General features: G+C 41.6%; 2 protein-coding genes and 1 long non-coding RNA gene across 4 annotated transcripts; 2 read left to right on the forward strand and 1 right to left on the reverse strand.

Annotated features, from left to right (window-relative positions):
* Positions 1-83: 83 nt before the first annotated feature.
* Positions 84-8,362, reverse strand: laynb (layilin b). 2 transcript variants are annotated; one of them, XM_019887717.1, is made up of 7 exons: positions 8,115-8,361; positions 5,706-6,012; positions 4,507-4,664; positions 3,262-3,312; positions 2,960-3,037; positions 2,746-2,860; positions 84-2,007 (listed from the first exon to the last, which is right to left on the reverse strand). In XM_019887717.1, exons 1-7 carry the CDS (start codon positions 8,185-8,187, stop codon positions 1,680-1,682), a joined length of 1,110 nt encoding a protein of 369 aa, XP_019743276.1. In that variant the 5' UTR covers positions 8,188-8,361; the 3' UTR covers positions 84-1,679. The 2 variants fall into 2 exon arrangements, with proteins under 2 accessions (XP_019743276.1, XP_019743277.1); XM_019887718.1 differs by lacking the exon at positions 3,262-3,312 and having other exon boundaries at positions 8,115-8,362.
* Positions 8,363-14,413: 6,051 nt separating this feature from the next.
* On the forward strand, positions 14,414-18,202 carry LOC109526424 (zona pellucida-like domain-containing protein 1). Its single transcript, XM_019887719.1, has 10 exons — positions 14,414-14,534; positions 14,804-15,030; positions 15,252-15,442; positions 16,054-16,126; positions 16,269-16,366; positions 16,451-16,534; positions 17,092-17,263; positions 17,673-17,772; positions 17,869-17,892; positions 17,970-18,202. The coding sequence occupies exons 1-10, from the start codon at positions 14,420-14,422 to the stop codon at positions 18,125-18,127; spliced, it is 1,242 nt and encodes a 413-aa protein (XP_019743278.1). The 5' UTR covers positions 14,414-14,419; the 3' UTR covers positions 18,128-18,202.
* Positions 18,203-18,955: 753 nt separating this feature from the next.
* LOC109526426 (uncharacterized) lies at positions 18,956-20,057 on the forward strand. Its single transcript, XR_002170334.1, has 2 exons — positions 18,956-19,582; positions 19,613-20,057. It is a non-coding gene; the product is annotated as an uncharacterized LOC109526426 (long non-coding RNA).
* The last annotated feature ends 2,728 nt before the right edge of the window (positions 20,058-22,785 follow it).

The raw sequence follows: 22,785 nt of genomic DNA on the forward strand, positions 1-22,785 counted from the left end.
CCACGCAGGGATGTGGAGAACATGCAAACTCCACAGAGGGAGGCCCAAGCCGGAATCGAACACAAGCAATTTTTTTTTGGGGGGGGGGGATCATTTTTGCTCGGGTTGCGAACTATACTTCCTGACATCCACACGGAATACTGTGCTTTCTGTCACACAGTGCAAACATCTGTGCGCTGTATATTAGCCCCCATTATGGCTCCCAGGAAAGTGAACCGTGCAAGTGATTGTGCTATGAAGAAACTCTGGAAAGTGTGCGCAGCATCCGCTGATATCTCGGTGGTTAGGGGACCCTCCTCAGTCCTCAATGCAGGAGCTCACGCGCAGGGAAGAGAGAGTGAGCTAGAGGAGAGTTACAAGGCTATCTCAAGGCGATCGCATTTCAAGACATAACATATTAATGGTCCTGTGGCTGTGTGACTTTCAGCTTAATTATACTTCATAAAACGAGTTTATTTTTTAAAATCTTTTTTTTTTCTGTATTTGTTTTCATATTGTACAATACAGTACTAGTTTCTCTGTTAAAAACATTACGAAGATGTTTTTTGGGGGAGGGACTGAAACAGTTTTATGGCATTTCCATTCATTTCGAAAGGCAACGTTGATTTGAGATATGAGTGATTTGAGTTACAAGCGGTGCCATGGAGTGAATTAAACTTGTAATGCACCACAGTATTTTAATCAACTGTATGGCAGCCACAGAGTTGAGGGTCACAGAAGACTGAGGCTTTTCCTATCACCTGATTCTAATTCTATCAAACTGTCCTTAGACAAAACACTGCCAAGGAGACCTTAAACCTGCTTTTGTGGACCTTAGCAGATATAATACCATTTCAATGGGCATAGCTAGCTTGGTAGCATCACAAGTATGGACGCAATTATACAAAAAAATTACATGTTTAACAATTGTTTCCTCATTAGTCATAATACATTTGAATTAATACATTATAGGAACAGAAGTATTGGCTGTTAGAACAACAGGAATTGTCAGCTGAAGAAAGTATGGTACCTGTCATGGATTCCGTGAAGCAAACATTTTACACTGGCGGGATCGTATGTTTCGCAGTGTGACAGTGTCTTGCCTCAGTTCTGTCTCTGATGCTGCCTCCAATTCGGAAAGGTGCTGGCATTTACAGGCTGTGTGAAATAGGAGTGTGTCCATTTATCCAGAAAAATTGGTTTGTGAGGTCACTGATGATGGTTGGCCTGGTTCACAATCCGTTTCACCCAAGAGGTGGTTGATATCACCTCAAGTTCTGCTGGAATGGAATTTGTTTTTGGACCTTGCTTTTTGCATTACAGTTATGGTGGTATGGGAAAAAATAAGCCTCCTCAATATAGTTCCACAAATTTGGAAGCACATATTTGTCTTGACTGTCTTGGTAAGAGGACAAATAGATTAATTGATCCATAGGTGTATTCCAACATTCTGTCCATCATATACGATATTATAAAGTATGACATGAATAGAGTTCCAAGTCCTATTAGTTCCACTGTAGGACCTTGGATGCAGATGCACAAAGTGGATATACTTTCCAGTCACAGCCACATGTTCAGGTAACCTGCACCAGTCATGTGACATAAAAGACAAAAGGAGGAAAAAGAACACCGCGTCCCTTAGCGTGGCCGGGTAATATTCCTTAGCTGGAACCAGGCAGGCGGCCTAAGACTGGAGCATCCTACCCATAGATCTCATTTTCAACCCAACCAGGCTGAGGGCGACAGTGTCGACTCTGAGGTCCGCTGGTCTCGTAGATGTCATTAGTCACAAAGCCACTCTCCCTGTCCGCTAATAATACATTCTCGTAATCATTCCACTGGGGTTCCTTTGTAGGAGCGCAGGGGTATTTCGTTTTGAAGTCTGCTGGCAGGGTGTTGTCCGGAACGAGGTGAGAAAGTTTGGTGATGTCACTAAAGGCATAGGGTCCTTGAATAGGGCAAGATGACGCTTCGGTGGGCATCCACGGATTTGGTTGGCCAGTGGAGCTTTTGCTCTCTGACTTTCTCCTGAAGGTAGAAAAAAAGACAACTTACTATTATCATTATAGGAAGAAATATGGTAGAAAAAAAGTGCATCAGATCCCATAAATAAGAGCCTTGAATTCAGTAGATTAATTAACTAAACTTCAGTAATAGTCATCATTCAAGTAGAGCAGAGAGAAGGTATTCCTCTGAGTATTATGATTTGTTCTGTTTATAAATATGTGATGCTGCTTTGCAGGTTTACAATTACCGTAACATATATGCTAATTTCTGTCAGCCTATCTATTATGTTTCATGTTAGCAAAAGACTTGAGTTATATAACATTATATGGTTTTGATTGACCATGGTTGAGTTTGGTCTCATTCTTGATTTGAGATCAGGCAGGAAACTACCAAGCATCTAGAGCAGCACAACCAGGCTAAGGCACAGTTATTTTCCGGAAGCCGTTAGACTGTTAAACTGCTAAACAGTCTGCTTTGTACCCCTGACATCAGACCAAAACTTGAGACCTCTGTTATTGTATTTCATGCCATATCATGTGGAAATGTGTGTTGGTATGACACTAACACTGCTTGAACCTTTGAATTTTCACATCTCACAGGTGGATCTGGAACGTATCCCTCTCAATAACTGGGGTTCACTGTACCGGATTTTGACAAAAAAAGCACTCAAAGTGAGTATTGCTGTGTAGGTACCATGAAGTGGAAAAGGGGAAGTATTTTTTGTGACGTTAATCAACTATGTTGTATTTTCGTTCATACCGCTTAGCTTGTTTGTAACAGAAGAAGCCAGAAACTGCAAGCAACAGCAGCAGTAGAGCCGGAATGGTTGCGTACAGGATGTAGGGAAGAAACAGGGGGTTGTCGGAGAAAGACACTGAAAAAGGAGAGCAAAAACAGCTTTCATCATCTTATTCAAAACTGTAAACAGCAGAGTGTCACACATTGAGTAAGAGAGTAAAAGTGTTCTTCCAACCTGATGACTCAGGCATTCCGACTTTAATCGTCTTGCCACTTGATGTTGTGAAGAATATATTTGGCATCACAGTTGGAACTGTGGGGGGGAAAAAAAAGAAATGACTTCACGTTTGTGGGGGAGAAAAAAACAAGTATTCATCCAGTTAAGAGTGGTTGCACTTCCTTGTTCATGGAGAGAGGCGTCACAAGTTGTAAAATGAGCACAAGATGCAGTACTGTGTACTGAAGGACAGACTGTATGTTTGTCTGAATGCATTATCAATCCCTGAGGTCTCAGACTTCACGTGGTTCATGTTGTACCTGCATGTGCCGAGTTCTGTCTCCCTGCCTCGGTAAATACCGCCGTCTTCACTGAAAATACAAAGGAGTGATTGGGTTCAGTCCAGTCAGTACTTGCACACCATGCAATTATGGATTCAACATGGCTTGTACCTTAACAACACAATAAGATACTCAGAGTTAGACATACTGTACATTAAGAGAGGACATGCTGATTTAGTCCCAATAATAATGGCAGACAAAACAAATCATCAAAATGACTCAAACCATTTTCTGCACACAAAACAGTTACACGTGCGCACGCTAAAACACTCCATTTGAGGAACCTTTACAATGTTGATGATGAGTTTAGATTAATTAGAAGTTTTAATTAAATAATTGGTTTATTTGTATACTGTACATCTTTATTTATATAGCACCTTCCCACCAGCTACAGCTGTAACAAAGTGCCTTACAGAATATTTAATATAAAATAAAATAATACAGTTAGATATGATGTAGGAGTGCACTGTACCATACTGGATAGAGGCTTCCTAATATTTTGCTCCTGTCAAATTGTAACTGAGGCGACACGGCGTCGACTGGTTAGCACGTCCGCCTCAGACCGCATATTTGCAGGGTTTGATTCCGGCTGCAGCCTTCCCGTGTGAAGTTTGCATGTTCTCCCAATGCATGGGTGGGTTTTCTCCAGGTACTCTGGTTTCCTCCCACTTTCCAAAAAACATGTATGGCAGATTAATGGAACACTCTAAATCAGGGTTAGGGAACTCCGGTTCCTCGAGAGCCATATCCTGCCTGTTTTAGATCCCTCCCTACTCCAATGCATGTGATTCAATTGTTGGCTCTCGACGAACCAGAGTTGCCTAATCCTGCTCTAAATTGTCCCCAGGTGTGGTTGTGAGCATGAATGGTTGTTCGTTTATGTGCGCTGTGCGATTGGCTGGCAATCAGTTCAGGGTGTGTACCCTTGCCTACTGCCCAAAGAGAGCTGGGATAGGCTCCAGCACGCCCGCAACCCTCGTGAGGAAAAGCGGATTAGAAAATGGATGGATGAAATTGTAACAGAAGATGAAATTGTATCAGAAGTTCATCCAAAGAGTAGAAATGTCTTAGCATACTGCAGTGCACTTATACCGACTTACTGTATAGTGCAACCTCCAAATTCTTATACCGATTGCTCTAATTTTCTACTTCAAGGTGCTGAGGAAGATTGGAATTTGGATCTTCATCATGCTCTGATCTAGTATCGGTCATTCTCCAACTCACCTTTGGGATATTTGCAAACATAGTTGTTCTTGGTGTTGCAGTTGTCATCATTCCACTGGAACAGGAAATGGCCTTCCTCATCAGGTGGTGCAGAGGGCTGGTAGTAGAGAACCACACACATTTCCCCACCACAGGAAGGCTCGTCCCAGTGCCAGTTCCTGAAAGGCACAGGGATCAAATGCTCAACCTAGTTTGAACTGTATTATATTTAATCCATTCCTTTCTATCGCACTTGACTTCATTCGGGTAGCAAGGGAACTGGAACCTTTTCCAACTGACTTTGGACAGAAAGCAGGGTACACCCTGGACTGCTTGCTTGTCAATCGCAGGGCACATTTCAAGAAACAACCATTCACATGGGGGCAACATGGCTAGGTGGTGATTGGTGGTTCAGTAAGATGTTTTCACTCAGTAAGATGTTTTCACTCTCTCATCATTCTATTCAACGATGAAACCAAAATTAATCCCCATCAGAGATTTGAATGAAGCCAGTGCTTCTTCAAATCATCTGCTCGTGCTAGTGAGTGGTTTTAGATTTTACAGCCTCTTTGAGCTGTAAGTTGAAGCCAGATACAGTTACAACTGTGAGTGGGTCAACTCAAATCAGGCATGCACACACGTCCACGACGTGAATATAAAGCAAATTGCAAAACACAAAATGCGCGGTCCATAAGGGAGTATGGAAATGCGCAGAGCGTTGTGAATGCTCCTCGCTTTTACAGAGTGCGGTCCCATCCTTAATAACTTCCATGTGGCAAGTGACAAAAGTAAGTTCGACAGCACTGATTTAGAGACGGTGGTGAACCTAACATGCATGTTTTGGGAGCATAGGAAGAAGCCAAAGTAACCACAGAAAAGTCAGGCAAGCCCGAGAAGAGATTTAAACCCGGGACCTCTCAACAGTGAAGCAGATGTGCTCAGCACTACGAAACCATGCTGCCCATTGTCCTCTTTTGTTATTTCACTTTTGCTCTTTCAAACTGCTGCAACTAACTGGATTTACTTCCAAGAATGACTCATTTAAACCAATAGTGTGTTATGTTTTTTTTTTTTTTTTTTTTTTTTTATGACACGGGCTATAGTCCAAAGATTTTCCCTAATAATGTCTGCGGTTATCAGTCTTGAAACAGCAGTGGAAACAACAACATAGCACATGAAAGGACCGTTTTTAGGTTGCATCTATGAAAACGACTACAAACCTGAACTTTGCTTTGCTCCCGTCCAGCCAGTAGTACTGCGAGGGGCATCCCGGGTTTGCGTTGCCAGTCCTAAAACGCTGTGGGCTGCGGCGAAGGCCAATCCAGAAATCTCCATCGGCGGCGTGGAGCTGCTGTATGAATCTTTCGATCAGTCGCTGCTCACTTTCTGTTTCGATGCTGAGGAGTTCTCCTCCATCCACTCTGCAGGCCTGCCTGGCATCTTGGAATGTCAGCCTCCGCCTGCTGTCTTGGATGTAGGAGACCTTATAGCATGGGCGCTCCGTCCCTCGCCGGCAGATCCTTTGCCCTGAACAGGAACATCATGAGGGACAGAACAAGAGGCTGACTGTTGTCTTAAGGCTTCTTGTGGCACTCACATGGTGACATAATTCGAAACCAAATGGGGTTGTCCTGCACTGAGAATGCCTTTGCACTGTTCCCTCGCTACTTAATGGATCAGTTATTGCGGCGTCACGCTATCGCGAGGTTTTCATTTGAGACCATAACTTTACCGATTGTGAGTTTACTTTCCTATTTCGCTTTTTTTCCCTTGCAATTTTTCTTCCTTCTAAGTCAAAATTTCAATTGAAGGGGAATTTGGTTTACAAAAACCGAGACCATGAGATGTCATCATTCTCAAAATTCCTGTTTGCTCATTGTGGGTTCGTTCGGAAACCTTCTGAATGCACTGCTTCACTCAGAGAATTCAGAAACACACAATGTTGTTCAAATGTGCCGTTCGTTATTCAGAGCCCCCCCAAAAAACGGAGTACCACAGCCCAGTGTTTCAAGCAATACAAGGAGAGTAAACATTTGCAAAATACAACTTTTTATGTGACAAGGAATGTTTACTGATGTTTACTATCATAAAATTAGGGATTCCCAAATATGAGGTCACCTATACATTTCAAGGTTGCATCTGGTCATGATCGAAAAACCCATTTGCCGCCTCAGGCTTCAGTCTTGGGGTTTATCATGGCAGTCCCCAGAAACCACGACGAAATATGCACAAGAGATGGTCGACATCAGATCTTCACCAACGTGATTGAACATGTATTACCAATGTGCGATGTCATCATTATTACTTCTTTTGCTCTCATATTTTCCCCTTGTATAGTTTTATTCGTGGCATTGGGTAAATAGCAGAGTATAACCCCTTAAAAAAATGTTTCCCCCTAAAACAAACCTAAACAATACCATGAACATTGTTGCCTTCCAATGTGCATATTGATCACAAACATCAATGCCGTTTTAAACTACCAATTTGATGATTGCTCTGTCCAAGAAGCTTCTTCCTTGGACACTTTGAGTGCAAGAAAACATGACATGAAAAAGAGAAAGTCTCATTCAAGAAAGCGATCCAGTAATTAAAAGTGAACTCTTTTTACTTTTTACTTACTTTTAATTACTTATGCAATTATGCTTTTCATTAAAAAAAAACAGAAAACACAAACACACAGCATTTATTGTGACAAGATTTACATTAGTATGTTTGTTTTAAAAAATGTTAATCTACAGTGATATTGTTGGGCAATATTTTAATTTGCATATTTCAATTTAATATTTCCATCTTATCTGACACTCATGTGCTGAAATCAAACAGATTTTACTCACCAGTTATTAAGTATTTGAGTATTTTTTTCAGTCAATACTTACCATTAGTCAAGTAAATCTATGGTGGACTACTTTTGAGTAATAATTTAAAGTAACAATCACGCTTAACTGCGTGTATAATTTTGAGCAACTCCAATCACCTCTGATGACGATTTGAAACACTGACTTTGGTGCAACTTTAGAGGTGAATATTTATTGCAAACTGTGGTTGATTTCCCGAATTTTAAAACTTTAGGATACAACTATATTCCATTAATAGTCTGAGAGAAATAGAGTTGATGCACCCCAACTTTCCTAAGATTTGGATATTTTGTCCAACAATAATAACTTTAGTGTGAAGGATAGACAGCTGTCTGTGCAACTTTTATATTGCTTTTGGCTGAAGAGTCCATGCCTTTACAACAATGATCGATTTAATCTGTGATTTTGGCTTGACAGCTCGGGCCCAAATATTTCACTTGTATTCAAACTAGTACAAAAGCAATTGCACGAGTGACTTGGAGTATTTCCTGCTACTGGCGTCAGCGCTGAAGCTGTTTAGTCGAACTCAAGATGGGACCTCCTGACTGAGCCGCTGAGACGAAAACAACATGTGGCTGTTGATATTTTCCACATCACGCGCCGCCTGTTAATAATTACGAGGCCGACTGGCTTTTTCCTCCTCTCGGGTCCTCTTACAAATATGTTAAATCTCAGCAGACGCATCGAACGCGTCTTCTGTACAAAGCCGTATGAAACTGTGACAATAACTAAGAAACTCGGGAGTAAAGCAAGTGAAAAGTGTTGGCGTCTTACCATTGATTTTAGAAGCGCACCCGTAGTGGAAGAGGAAGGCGATCAGGGCGCCGAACAGCCTCATAAAATCCATCTCGACATGTTCACGTCGGTGTGCTGCGGCGCTGTTCTTGCGAAAACAACCGAAGATGTTGAATAGCGCCGTTCTTTTTGGATAAAAAGTACCCCGTGACGCACACGCGCAAGGGCGAACCAAGACTGGCAATGAGATGTGATGGAAGGGATGGAAAAGTGGGTCGTGCACATGGCGTCTGACTGAGGGAGGGGGGAATGAGACCACCAAGTTTTTTTCCCCCTTCTATTTAAAAAGACAAAGCACGAAAAAACATAATTTCACTTTTCATATGACGTTGTGATCATCTCAACACGCATCCCTGTTGTTCATCGTTAAAACATGAAACACGTACATTACCAAATGATCAAAAAAAAATAGCAAACATATTCATCCCTATTCAAATACCAGGTTTTTGGAGTATATAAAAAGATAACTATTTCCAAAACTATTTCCAACATTGTGACTTATATAGCCTTTACAAATGAAACGGGGAAAAAAACTTTTTGAGTGGGAAAACAACTGAAATAAGGTAATTGCACAAATCCCTCTAATAGCTAGGGATGTGGTTGTATTCAGAATTAATCAATCACATTCAAACCTCTCGTTAAACGCAAGTCATCAGACGCCTGCCACCATTTAGTGACACTCATTAACACCTCAGCTGTTTAAGTAGACGTTTCCTGACAATTTTATGTTTATCCCTAAACTTTAGAACTGTGAGGCACAAATTCTAAACACTTATGTAATGTACTGCCATGAAAGTTAAAATAGGCTACATGAAAACACCAATAGCAATTGAGTCCAATGGGCGGGAAAGATCAGGCATGACACCAGTGTTTTTTTTCTCCTGGGGTGTGGGCTGAGAAAATAATTGACTTTCATCACTCCCCTCTCTTTATTCAGAGGTTTCAACGGTTAGGCCTAAAAAGAGTGAACACAGGGCAGCGGAAACATCTTCAACCTAAAGCACAGGTGTCTGACGATGGTCCGCGAGGGCCACCGTCCTGCATGTTTTGGATGTTTCCCTCGTCCAACACACCGGATGGAAAAACATCCTATATCGCCTGAAAATTACTGCTATTCTTTTCGTATAAAGGTATCTCGGTCATTGCTGTACTTTTGGATCATTCCCTTTTATAGGAATCAGTAGGTTATACAAAGTGAACTATAAGCACGTGGATTCATACATACAGTAGTTAGAAATTAATATACTAACAGTTCACTCAAATAAACCTTCATCTGTTTGGGTGCTGATACGTACTCAGATCCTTCACCCCAACACAGACCAGAATGAGTGAATGCCGTCTTGGGAGAAATAAAGCACACGGAGAGAACAGAGGCAATCTGGACCTGAAAAGCAGCAATGAAGTGCGTTAAGAGTGCAAGTGAGAGCTGATCTGCTGTCAAACGCATGATTCAGCTCACATCTGGTCAACCCCGTCCACAACAGCAAAAACCTGCAATCAATATAGAAATTGTGATGAGAGAATGGTAGAAGTGTACTGTACCAAGTGTATATTGACCATTGGACAGGAAGGAATCCAGAGGAAATGGAGGAAATCTTTTTTTTTTTTTGACCTTCATACTTCCTGTTCCTTGCTTTTCTTTGGTCTCCAGGCAGTGTGACTTAATTTCCAGAATAAGACCGAGCTCGTCAGTATTGAGGATTATGGAACCGAGGTTAAACTGTGATTCATCAAAAATAAATCTGGCTTTCCCTTTGAATAAAAGGTGGCACGCATATGGATGAAAAGAAAATTGAACACAGATGTCCATATAAACTGGCATTGATCTTACAATACTACACATTATGTTTTAGATTTTCAGTAATCTGATTAAGATAAATTCAACTCTGTTTCAGCACTATATCCATATTGAAGCAGCAACTTGTAAACACTCATTGGCCACAGAGAGACAACACAAGAGCTGTTATTGATTAGAGTGATTACTTGCAATGGTGCAAAAGTGCACATCATGCCATCAAATACTTTGATTTGAAGCGGGACACACACCCTCCAACTTTTAAATGTGAAGTAATCACACATCCATCAATCTATCATCTGAACCGTTTATCCTCTGGAAGGTCGTGGGGATGTTGGAACCTATCCCAGATGTAGCCATTTGTATTTCAAGCCAATTTCAAAGTAAAATTCGATTAAACTCAGCAACGGGTGAAAACGCTCTATGTTTGTTGTTTTCGGTTACCCGGACAATGACTCGGAAGTACTGTACATCAACCGCGCATAAAAAAAAAAAAAAAAAAAAAAAGATTGCGAGATCTTGCAATCTTTGCGAGGGAATGCGAAACTTTGCAAGGGAATGCAAAACTTTGCGAGCGAACATCAAGTTTTTTTTTCCTTCTATGGTGCCCCTAAGCGGACATGGAAGGAAAAAAAAAACTGCGTTCCCTCGCAAAATTTTGCATTCCCTCGCAAAACTTTGCGAAGGGAACCCAAAGTTATTTTTTTCCTTCCATGTCCCCTAAGGGGCTCCGTAAAAACTCGTACTTTGTAGGTTGGGTTTGAAATAAATATTTTGTAGGACCAGTTTTTGGAATTTTTCTGACATAACTCAGAAATGTACAGGCGTACAGGCGGCCGACTGAGGGTACGCAGTACGATGTCCTCAGGAAAGCAGCACATTACATGTCAAGTTTCGAACGACGCACAATGAACTGGTTGGCACATGATTGTGCACATGGGTGGGATTCACGGTGAAAAAAGAAAAGGCTACCAAATAATTTCGCAATTTTGTGCGACAGTACATACAGTAGGTGCCAAAGTAGGTGCCTAACTTTACGCCTTAAAACTTGTCGGAGGATGAGGACAGAGGGGCGTCGACTTTTACACCGCTGATCTTTCCTCCTTTGTTGTTTTAAAGCATAACATCAATGAAAAACGAACTTTGCACACACCCACTCGTACAACTGCTCAGAATAAAGAATGTGACTGGCTGAGCTGTCTCACTTGGGAATACTGTAGTTACAATACATGTGATCAGTCTGTTGTGTGTTTATTTCCCGTTTGCAAAACAAGAGTGGTGTAATTGAGACACAGATGAAATTGTTTGTCAAAATAATGGAATAATAGGTCAGGGTCCAAAAACAAAGCGGTCTATTTGAGGATCTTTGACCTAGTTTGTCTTTCTTCTGTAACCCTTACATGAGTTCTGCACATTTCAGCATTGGCACCCTTCTGGGAAATTAGAGATACATTCCACCAAGGCGCCAACAATCACTTGTGTGTTTCTGCCACCAGTGACCTTACAACGGAAATGAGAAACACGCCAAACTAAGTCTTCATCACATGACAAACACATGTGCATGCATCATAATCAAATCATGCCCAGAGAGGACAAAGCCGCACAAGCAGTTAAAAAAAAAGATCATGCATGGTTTTAATATAATCTGGAATGCATCACAGTGAGACGCATTTCTATTTTTGCATCCTTCTTATCCTAGAGTTGTACACCCATACCAATAATCAAGCCAAATTTCAGCATTTTTCCCCCCTTCTGAATAAAGTCACCAAAGGCCAAATTGCAGAATGTCTGTTGTTCTCAAAACTTTTGTACCACCAAAAAATGCTCTGATAATGTCACTCAGTGACCAACATTAACATAACATAACAAAATACTCGATGATACAGGGTGTGTTAAAAGACATTTTTCTTTCCCATTTTGATGAGAAAATGTATATGATCACAAATGTTTCTGTGCATTGTAAACACAAAGTTGGACAGAGTCGACTCCATGGCGTGACATGAAATGGAACGGTAGCCACTAATGATGTGACCTGAAACTAATTCAGTTGCCACGAATTGAGGAGCAACTGATTGTTGAGTGTTTGTGTAACCTCTCTGACAAGTCCATCCATCCATTCTTCCATTTTCTGATCCACTTATTCTCACAAGGATCACGGGGGTGCTGGAGCCTATCCCAGCCGTCTTCGGGCAGTAGACGAGGGGCACCCTGAACCGGTTGCCAGCCAATCGCAGGGCACACAGAGACTCACACTCACACCTAGGCACAATTTTGAGTGTTCAATTAGCATGTCATGCATGTGTTTGGAATGTGGGAGGAAACCGGAGTGCCCGGAGAAAACCCACGCAGGCCCGGGAGAACATGCAAACTCCACACCGGTACCTCTGCACTGTGAGGTTGACGCGCTAACCACTGGCCCACTGGGCTGCCTTCTCTTACAAGTCATTTATGCCAATAAAACAGACATGAAGAGGTTGCCACGGTGTTGTACAGTTGGTACTAAATCAGCTAACATTTAGCATATGTTCGACTACAACCACCATGTCCACCACACCATGTCCGGGTAACCATAAACAGCTCCATGTTTGTTGTTTTCGGTTACCCAGACGAGATCTCGCAATCTTTGCGAGGGAATGCAAAACTTTGCGAGGGAACGCATTTTTTTTTCCTAAGGGGACATGGAAGGAAAAAAAAACCCTTTGCGTTCCCTCACAAAGTTTTTCATTCCCTCGCAAAGTGTTGCATTCCCTTGCAAAGTTTTGCATTCCTTCGCAAAACTTTTTCTTCCATGTCCCCTGAGGGGCTCCGTAAATTTTCCCTTTCAATGTGAGCAAAACACGAGATTATTTGTGACGCCAGTCCAAGAACTTTTTTGAGACAGAACACGTTATTTTGTTCCGTATGGTCTACTTATGGCCACTAGGTAGCAGCAGAGCACCCATTCAAAGGGCCACCGTGAGGCTAACATGCTTGTTGATGAGTATGAATATGTCTCTGGGCATAATAACTTTATTTTTGTTTTTCCTGTAATATTTTTGTAATTGAAAAAGGTTGCATTTGATGTAGTGTGTACATATAGGTGATCTTGTGTCAACATCTCAGTGTATCTTTTTCCCATCCAAATCAGTTTAACATCATCCCTTTGGCCTTGCCTCCATTACATATCACATCTCGTGCTTGTATTTATGAGGAACTACACCATCTAATCTGTTATATAATATCAGTATCATCCATCTCACTTAAGTCTTTATGATTCATTGCTATTTGTTCTTCTCACTATAATTATCTGACTTTGGACATTTTGTCCCAGCACAAATAACTAACTTTAAATAACCCTTTAGCCAATGGGATTATTAGAAGAAAGAAACGTATAGTGTGATCAGCATCGAGAGATATGATATTTTCAGGGGTTTTGTGCCAATGAGTTTTAGGCCATAAATCATGAGTGACGTGATTTGTGGATAGTGTAACAAATGTCCCGTCTCACCACAGGCATACTGATCCTCCTTTTCTTGTCTTCCTCTTGTGAACAATGACACATCTCATTTGAGCAGTCGATGATGTTCCCTGTAGCTATGGGCACTACCCACCATCCACCTACAAAAGAGACAAAAGTGAGTTTTGACATGCAGGGGAAATTACCAAAAGGTTAGGCCTGTTTGGTTGTGCACTTTATAGCTTTTGGCAATTGTGATCTCCTTACAGCTCTGCATAGTATTGCAACTGCAATTGCAGTTTGACATGCCTTCGAGGTTTTAGGTATCTCAAGGATGTGTTATCCTATAAAAGCTACTTTGCTTGACAGGCTCAGATAAACTCCTGCTCAGGTACCACAGAGGTAAGACTCACACAAGGATATATATATATATATATATCCTTTAAAAAATTGATACAATTTTTTTTTTTCATTGAGTGAACTACATTGACAAATAAAAAGAGACTACAATGATTTGTCATAAAACAACGCTCATGATTATTTGCCAAAAACAATAACGTTTGCCAGTTTGAACCTGAAATATGTTGTCTTTGTAGTGTATTCAATTAAGTATTGAGGTTGAACATAATTTGTAAATCATTGTATTCTGTTTTTATTTCACATGACGTCTCCACTTCATCGGAATTGGGTTTGTAAATTAAATGAATATAACATGATTAAGTGCATGACACTTCATTTAACACTGTCAGTATGATTAGATCATTATAGTATATTTTGTACTTAAATAAAGTAGCCAACATATGAAAAACACACCTCAGTATGATGATATCACATATATGGTGACACTGTGACAATGAATGATAGACTGAGGCAACAACTAGTTCCATGCATATATTTGGTGCATATTTAATAATGCTATTGACATTTTTCCCCTTTGCATGTGTCGAAATAAGGTAACCAAATAATATTTATGTGCATTTCCTGTGATATACTATGCATACATCAATAACATTTTTGTTGCAATGTTGTTCCTTCTCAGTGCACACGACTGACATGCTGCATTGCAACAAGATGACTTCTCTTCCCCTTTGTTTTCCTCTGTTGGCCATACTTCTGCATCCCACTTTCTGCCTCTACAACTGCTCCTCTGAGTATGAGAGGATCCCAGGTAGGTGTTCCCACGATTACTTCTGCTACTGTGACTAATTTAGTGGCAGGCTGGGTATTTGTTTCCTTCAGTGGGGATTTTCCAGACTTAAACCGCCCATTAATACCACCGCAATCACATTGCATTGTAGGAATTGACTCGTAGCAATTTGGCCTTAAAATTTAGGTTTGTGCTTCTGATAGACCAGCAGAGAAGGCCTTGCTGGCATAGTGTCTCCACCACTGCTACTACGACTGCTCATAATAATAATCCTTGTCATGTTTATGAAGAAAGCTCAGACCTGACAGTTGACTGTGGCACCACCATGATCACGTTGGAGATCAACCTATGCACAGCTCAGTGGGCGGGGTTCAACTCGTCAACCATGGCGCTGAACGGAAAGCACAATGTCACAGACTGCCAGGGCTCCGTTGACTCCAGCGTTGACCCTCCCATCATTCGCTATCAACTTCCGGTCAACCACAGCGACCAAAACCCTTGTCGACAGTCCCTGCAGGTCAGAACCATTTCTGGTGGAAAATGATTGGCCTGAATGATGCAGTAGTCAGTCTGCATGAGACAAAAAAAACAAAACAAAACTATTTGCTGGATCTGGGTGGACAGGAGAATGTTCCAATATTTATCTTTTATTTAATTTAGAGGAGTGAATCATCTGCAGAATCCATATCAACAATATATGACTTATTGAATGACTGTCTTGCATATGTTCTGGTTGAGATTGTGGACGAGACCCCTGACCCGACCGGGCCCTTCAGCAACTTCCTCACCATCCAGTCGGTCATCATAACGGGTTTCATCGACACCCCCAGATCCGAGCAGGGGGTGATCAGCTACACCACTGACCTCTACTACCACTTCTCCTGCCGCTATCCCTTAGAGTACCTTATCAACAACACACAGATTGTGGCGTGAGTAACCATGGCAACCTCTGGCTTTGGGTCTGACAAATCTGACAGGCAAGATTTAATGGCTCACACAAACATATTTGGAGCCGCGCAGTGTGAAAGGCAAAGCGCCACTGCTGGGCATAACGATGACGACGTTACTGTGATGAGATGGCAAAATGAATGGCAATTGGGAGAACTTAGGTTTTCCATTTGTGTCAACATTTTTTAAATGCCATAAACAAATAATATCACAACATATTCTCAATTCAGCAATGCATATTTGGAGCTTCTTCGGGCTGACTAGGAGCCAGTCACAAGAAGGAGTCATGCCATCTCAGCTGAAGCAAAACTTCTTTCCACTTGGTACTTCCTCGTGTCTGGGTAATTTTAGCGCACTGTGGCAATTTGTGCTGGCCTCTGCCAGAATTTTTTTTCGAGTGAGCTCTCCAATGTGCAAAATTCTTTTAAATATGTTGGTCTCCACCACTTTCACATCTTTGCGCAATCTGTCAGAGCAAACGTCATTTACTGCTCACCATTTGTGATCTTAGAAAAATCAGGCCATGAGTATGAACAGCTTCCTTTGTTTCTTGATTGATTCATTTGCCCTTTTTTCTGGGGTGTCTTTTTAGCTCTTCGGTTTCTGTGGCAACAAGTGACAACAATGGAAGCTTCATTGACACACTAAAAATGAATGTTTATAACGTAAGTAAGTAAAGGCATCGGGCACACTTGATGGCCGAGGCCAACCTTTGTCAAGTTGATTTGTTGCACAGTGTATCGGTAATGATGTGTGACTGCAAAATTAATCTCCATTTGACTTATTCTGCCTTTTGTTTATCCGCAGGACTCCGACTATGGCTATCCGCTAATCGTCCCTTCATCAGGTCTACAGCTGCGAACGAGGGTCTACGTGGAAGTAAAAGCTGTGAACCTGACTGGAAAGTAGGCAAAAAAGCTCTTAGATGTTCTAAAATCAAAGACACAATACAAACTATTCTTTGTAACTGATTGGTCTGTTCTCTCCAGCTTCCATGTGCTGATGGATCACTGCTTCGGAACTCCCACCTCTTATAATGCGTCACACACTGAGCAACACAACTTCTTCACCGGGTACGATGGCAGAAAACTCTTAGATGGCTTCATGTACTTCCAACGTTTGAAACCGCTGCACAATCTAAGAGAGATGATTCATGAGCAGTTTTGATTGGCACGTTCGGAGAGCACTGACATGCTCGTCAGATGCGGCGCATTAATGTTTTTCAATTGTGCAAGTGTTTTGAATGAAGAGTCCAATATAAAAGAATTGGACATATAGTGTAATGTCTGGATTTACTTTGAATGATTTTTTTCTTGTGTTATAATATGGGTCTTGCTCGGATATTCACCATAACATGCTCCTATATATGATCAGATACTAGATTTTGTGTTTAGACTTGATGCAGCAGCATGTGGCTCATTGCCCGAAGTTATAGCAATTGCATGTTCATTTGTGATTATAACTTGAGCTTGTATTGTTTAGTGTAAAGAGCTTTTATTTAAGTGTAACAGCAGAGTTAGACAGAAGACATTTTACACTGCAATTCATGCATCTGGCCTGGGCAATTTCTCCTCTTCTTTGCTTGGAATCAACTCTGCATTTATACAGATAAATATTTTCTCTCCACCAGGTGCTCAGTTGACCAAAGGGCAACAATAAATACCAACGGAAACTCCAAATTTGCCCGCTTTGACTTTGAGGCCTTCCGCTTCGTTCAACACCGCGAGCAGACCAAGTCCAGCATCTACCTACATTGTATTCTCAGACTCTGTGAGCCCACCAAATGTGAAGAACTCTTGAACGTGAGTAGAAAATGTATTTTTTATTTATTTATTTTTTTTAACTGAAGGCTGTCGCTTGTTCTATCTAATGCCTAAATCCTGATAACAAAATTCTGGCTCTTAAAGTTTCAAAATGCATTGATCCAAATTAGGATTATTAGCCTATGGTAGAGGGAACTACAGTAGACTTGTGCTTAGCGCAATCGCCTCACAGTTAAGGTTTTTTTTTTTTTAATAAATCTCAAAGGTCAGAGCCTTATATTAGTTGGTGTTCATAGGTGAGTCAGGTAACTTTAAGTCCGTCCCCACTGAAGGCCCCCCGTCCCAAATGCACTGCCTGCCAAAATGTATTTTTTTTGCATTTTCAAAACTTCTAAGATGATGTCAAACAAAATATATTTGACACATGAGGGCTATTTTTATTCTTCAGGCTTGTAACAGCAGAAAGAAAAGGTCCTTGACCCCTTTCGGACAGGAGGGAAGAGACTCAGCCACTCTTTCAATCGGACCGCTGTACACCTCCGGAGAAGGTTTGGATGCCACTGCTTCCCGCTTGCCTACACTTGTCTACCAATGATAAATTCTTGACTTTTTTCTGCATTCTTTCCTTCTTTTCGCACTAACAGGCAGGCCTGCAGCAGAAGCCTACCGTGAGTATATGTAGCTTTAGATATACACATCCAGCTTGGAGGTAGATAAACTTTATTGATCTACTGTATGCTATCAGGCGACAATTTGGCATCACAGAAGGATGACCTAAATGTGACAGGCCTCATAGTTGGGGTTGTGTTTGGTTCTGCCGCGTCCGTTGTGCTGGTCCTTGGCGGCTGGTTTGTATTGAAGAAGTTTTGCTGGGCCGGCCGCTTACCTCGCACCTTCAACTGACACCAATTTTTTATATTATGTTTACAACAAAAGATATATTTTTGTCACAAAAAAATATTCTTATTGAATCTCAGAAATCAATGTACCGTATTTTCCGCACTATAAGGGGCTTCACAGTATAAGGCGCACCTTCCAGGAATGGCCTATTTGAAAACTGTTCTCTTATATAAGGCGCACCGTATTATAAGGTGCAAAAAATAGAAGCCACAATAATGGCTGAGTTTGCTTTATGCATCCACTAGATGGAGCTACGCTTTATTTATAGAGCGCTTTCACCACCGCTGCAGCCGGAACAAAGCGCATGACAGAACATTTCCAATACTATGCCCTAGAAATCAGAATATCGACCCCTATATAAGGCGCATTGGATTATAATATTACTGACGGCTTTTGAGAAAATGGAATGCTTTTAGGTGCACCTTATAGTGCGGAAAACACGGTAGTAAATATATCATGTCTAGTATTGATATCCATGTTATATTTTCAGGCACACGGTTTGTACATAAGCACATTTTGTCAAATAATTTTAAATTGAATTTTGAAAATTGTCTTTTGACACGGTAAATCGGCATCGAAAGTTGTTTTAAAATTGGCTTTTCAACACGATGAAACAGCATGTGCCTCAAGGATATTTTGAAAGCCCAATTCCAAGTATCTGTAAACGATTGTATGTTTGTTATAATATGGCAGATCAATATTTTGTTTAAATGGTACAGCAAAGGCCATGTTAGTCAGAAGATCTTCTGTACTTGAACTTTGTCTTATTCATTTACGCTGTACAGTGTCTATTTTCTTGAGATTAAAATTAAACAACAACTCTAATGAGTTTCCACAAGTTTATTTACAGTAACATAGAAAATATTCACAGAACAATTATTGACAAAAAAAAAAAGTTTCTTATTTACTTTTTGGTCGAAGGATATTTTACATATAAGATACAAATATCAATGAATTGCTACCTTTTTACATCACTCATATCTACATGCTTGCTGTGCTGCATGAAATCACAGGTATTTTGTATAAAATTGTTAAAAAAAACATCAACAACAATTGACAAGCCTTCACTAAAAACTTCACGACAAAATTCCACGTGTGCCTGCATTTATGAAATGTCACTTATTTTTGTTTTTGTGTGTGTGTGTGTGTGTGTGTGTGTGTGTGTGTGTGTGTGTAACTAGGAAATACTACTAGATTCCTATGAGAACACACGAAACAGAATACAAACATATACTATGAACTGTGCCGGAAAAATTCCGAGACTGGTGTCAGAAAAAAATATATATTTCAAACCCAAAACTACAAACCATGAATTTTCTCATTAAATGCTCAAGGGTAGTCATCAGGGGGACCTGTTTTGAAGAGGTGGACAACATCAAGTTGGCCATGATGACGGAGCTGTGGAGGATCCCGCAAGAATCCTTCTAGGAGTGCATGAGGGCGTGGCACTGGTGGTTGGTAAAGTGCTTTAGATGGATAACCTCTAAGGGAAGAATTTGTAGTTTGCATTTGAAACATATCTTTTATAACATCAATCCGGGAACTCTTCTGACACTTCATTAGTACACATTAAAAATGTTTGGTTGTTTTCCTCACCCACTTGTTTGGTATCTCTGAATTTTGAGCAGATTGGCTTGCTTGTACCCAAGGTTGGCTTAATTATTTTGACCCAGGACACTGAGTTGAAGATTTGGGTGAGCTGAAGAGCTGAAGCTGCTCACCATTTTCGACAGGCTTGTGTCCTGAATTGAAATAAATTGAAATTAATTAAACATTCATAGAAGAGGTGTGTTGCAGTTGGCTGGCTCAGTGGGTAGCACTACTGACTTTGAACAAAAGGATTGGGATTCAGGGTGGCACAATGGTCGACAGGTGGTTCTCTCCGTACCTGCGTGCGTTATCTCATAGGTACTCTGGTTTCCTCCCACGTTCCCAAAACATGCATGGCAGGTTAATGCAGCACTTTAAATTGTCCCGAGGTGTGAGTATGAGCGTGGATTGTTGTTCGTCTGAGTGTGCCTTGCGATTAGCTGGCGACCAGTTCGGGCGACCCCGCCTACTGCCTGAAGAAAGCTGGGATCGGCTCCAGCATGCCCTTGTGTGCATAAACGGATTAGCAAATGGATGGATGGATGAATTGGTATTCAAATCCCAGTCAGGGCGGAAAGTCCACGCATGAAAAATGGACAGGTTGTATCAGAAAGGGCATCTGGGGGAAAAAATGAACTTTGGTGAACTGACAGGGGAAACATGTTGTTTTGTCTTCTTAGAAAATTTTGGAAATAACATTTTTTTCCATTATTTTTAACCACAGCTATACTGATAACCTCGTGACCCATTTGTTGGAAGCTTTAACTCATCAGTATGGGTAGTATTGCATCAAACTCTTTAGCCAAAGTGCTGGGACAACTCCTCAACCCATTATGCTGGATATCAATGACGCAGCATTGTCTCTGACTCTTTTGAATCCAGGGTTAGCTATTTCATCCAATTTGGGTTACTTTTGAGCCAGTTCTTTGAAGAATTTATGTCCATGTTGGTCACGATGTTGTGAGCCAACAATGTGCAAAACAAACAATTGGAAAGCGACGGTGTCTCAATTTATAGCCTCTACAATGATGTGTCACTGCACCGAATGCAAAATGTCCTGGATGAGAGCGGACAGTTTGATGGAGAAGTCTTGCAATGAGCCAACAGGCTGTTCAGCGTAGGAAGAACTGAACTGGACATCCAACTCCTCCTCCATTGATACGATCAGCCTTTCAATCCTGCCTTGGAAGGCTTGGTGTTGCTGTGCTGAATCCTGGCAGAAGCGTTCCACCGCGGCCTCAAGAGGCACGCATGAAAAATGGACAGGTTGTATCAGAAAGGGCATCTGGGGGAAAAAATGAACTTTGGTGAACTGACAGGGGAAACATGTTGTTTTGTCTTCTTAGAAAATTTTGGAAATAACATTTTTTTCCATTATTTTTAACCACAGCTATACTGATAACGCATGAAAACTGGGCAGGTTGTATCAGAAAGGGCATCTGGGGGAAAAAAATGAACTTTGGTGAACTGACAGGGGAAACGTGTTGTTTTGTCTTCTTAGAAAATGTTGGAAATAACATTTTTTTTCCATTATTTTTAACCACAGCTATACTGATAACCTTGTGACCCATTTGTTGGAAGCTTTAACTCATCAGTATGGGTAGTATTGCATCAAACTCTTTAGCCAAAGTGCTGGGACAACTCCTCAACCCATTATGCTGGATATCAATGACGCAGCATTGTCTCTGACTCTTTTGAACCCAGGGTTAGCTATTTCATCCACTTTGGGTTACTTTTGAGCCAGTTCTTTGAAGAATTTATGTCCATGTTGGTCACGATGTTGTGAGCCAACAATGTGCAAAACAAACAATTGGAAGGCCACGGTGTCTCAATTTATAGTCTCTACAATGATGTGTCACTGCACCGAATGCAAAATGTCCTGGATGAGAGCGGATAGTTTGATGGAGAAGTCTTGCAATGAGCCAACAGGCTGTTCAGCGTGGGAAGAACTGAACTGGACATCCAACTCCTCCTCCATTGATACGATCAGCCTTTCAATCCTGCCTTGGAAGGCTTGGTGTTGCTGTGCTGAATCCTGGCAGAAGCGTTCCACCGCGGCCTCAAGAGGCTGCGCAGTTGGCGACTGATCGGCGAGGTCTACTTTAAGAGCCTCCAGACTATTCTGCGCTTTCATCTTCAGTGAAGTCACTTCCCATTCTAGCCTAGAGCTAAATCCCTGCCAGATTCCTGCATTAGCTGCCTCTGCCTCACTCATCTCCCTCAGGCGTTCCGTCAGCTCTCTGATTTTAGCCATGAAGTCAGCCATGATGTCAGCCAGTTTGGAGGCGCTCTGCTCCAGCGTTTGTGCCATCCAGTGGTGGGCAATCGGATCCGGGTTGGTCTCCGCTGCATTCAGACCATGCAGGTACAGTCTGACCTGGTGGCACAGGTGGTGGGTGTTGTTGTGGAGCTGCTGGGTGAGTGGGACCAGGCGTTCCCTCATACTGGCCAGCGTGGAGGCGAGATGGACCGGGGACGGAGCCAGCTTCTCTCTCAGCTCGGCCAGCTCCTGGCGCAGACGGGCTCGCAGGAGCTCCCTGTGACCGCACGTGGTAAGGTGACCACCATGTTAAAGCCCCCCTCCCCAAACCCAAGAAAAAACAATGTAATGCCACCATCTAGTGGGCATAAAAAATACAACACAGTGACCATATGGAAACCCGAAATATCCATCCATCCATCCATCCATTTTCTAATCCGTTTATTCGCACGGGGGTGGCGGCCGTGCTGGAGCCACTCCCAGCTGTCTTCGGGCACCCTGACCTGGTTGCCAGCCAATCCCAGGGCACACATAGACAAACAACCGTTCACACTCACAATCACACTTAGGGACAATTTAAAATGTTCAATCAACCTACGATGCATGTTTTTGGAATGTGGGAGGAAACCGGAATACCCGGAGAAAACCCACGTAGGCACAGGTAAAATCTAACTAACCTAACCTACTTTGTAGTTGTATCATAACCAGTATTTTTGCCCTTGTCTTACTTTGTGCCATTTCCATTTGTGTTTAATTCCCACAATTAGTTTTTTTTTTTTTTTGGTACACCAATGAGCAAAATAATCTGGAT

Source organism: Hippocampus comes, unplaced genomic scaffold (assembly GCF_001891065.2).
Source record: "Hippocampus comes isolate QL1 unplaced genomic scaffold, H_comes_QL1_v1.1 scaffold6, whole genome shotgun sequence".
Lineage (NCBI taxonomy): Eukaryota > Metazoa > Chordata > Actinopteri > Syngnathiformes > Syngnathidae > Hippocampus > Hippocampus comes.

What these genes read in the sequence shown, in the direction of transcription:
- laynb (XM_019887717.1), bottom strand. Translation starts at nt 8,187, where the DNA reads ATGGATTTTATGAGGCTGTTCGGCGCCCTGATCGCCTTCCTCTTCCAC. An exon ending in ACAGAACTCGGCACATGCAG is followed by an intron (nt 3,038 to 3,261) that starts GTACAACATGAA and finishes TCCCCCCCACAG; the next exon opens with TTCCAACTGTGATGCCAAAT. An exon ending in CGGAATGCCTGAGTCATCAG is followed by an intron (nt 2,861 to 2,959) that starts GTTGGAAGAACA and finishes CTCCTTTTTCAG; the next exon opens with TGTCTTTCTCCGACAACCCC.
- LOC109526424 (XM_019887719.1), top strand. Translation starts at nt 14,420, where the DNA reads ATGCTGCATTGCAACAAGATGACTTCTCTTCCCCTTTGTTTTCCTCTG. An exon ending in GCTGTGAACCTGACTGGAAA is followed by an intron (nt 16,367 to 16,450) that starts GTAGGCAAAAAA and finishes TGTTCTCTCCAG; the next exon opens with CTTCCATGTGCTGATGGATC. An exon ending in GCTGTACACCTCCGGAGAAG is followed by an intron (nt 17,773 to 17,868) that starts GTTTGGATGCCA and finishes TCGCACTAACAG; the next exon opens with GCAGGCCTGCAGCAGAAGCC.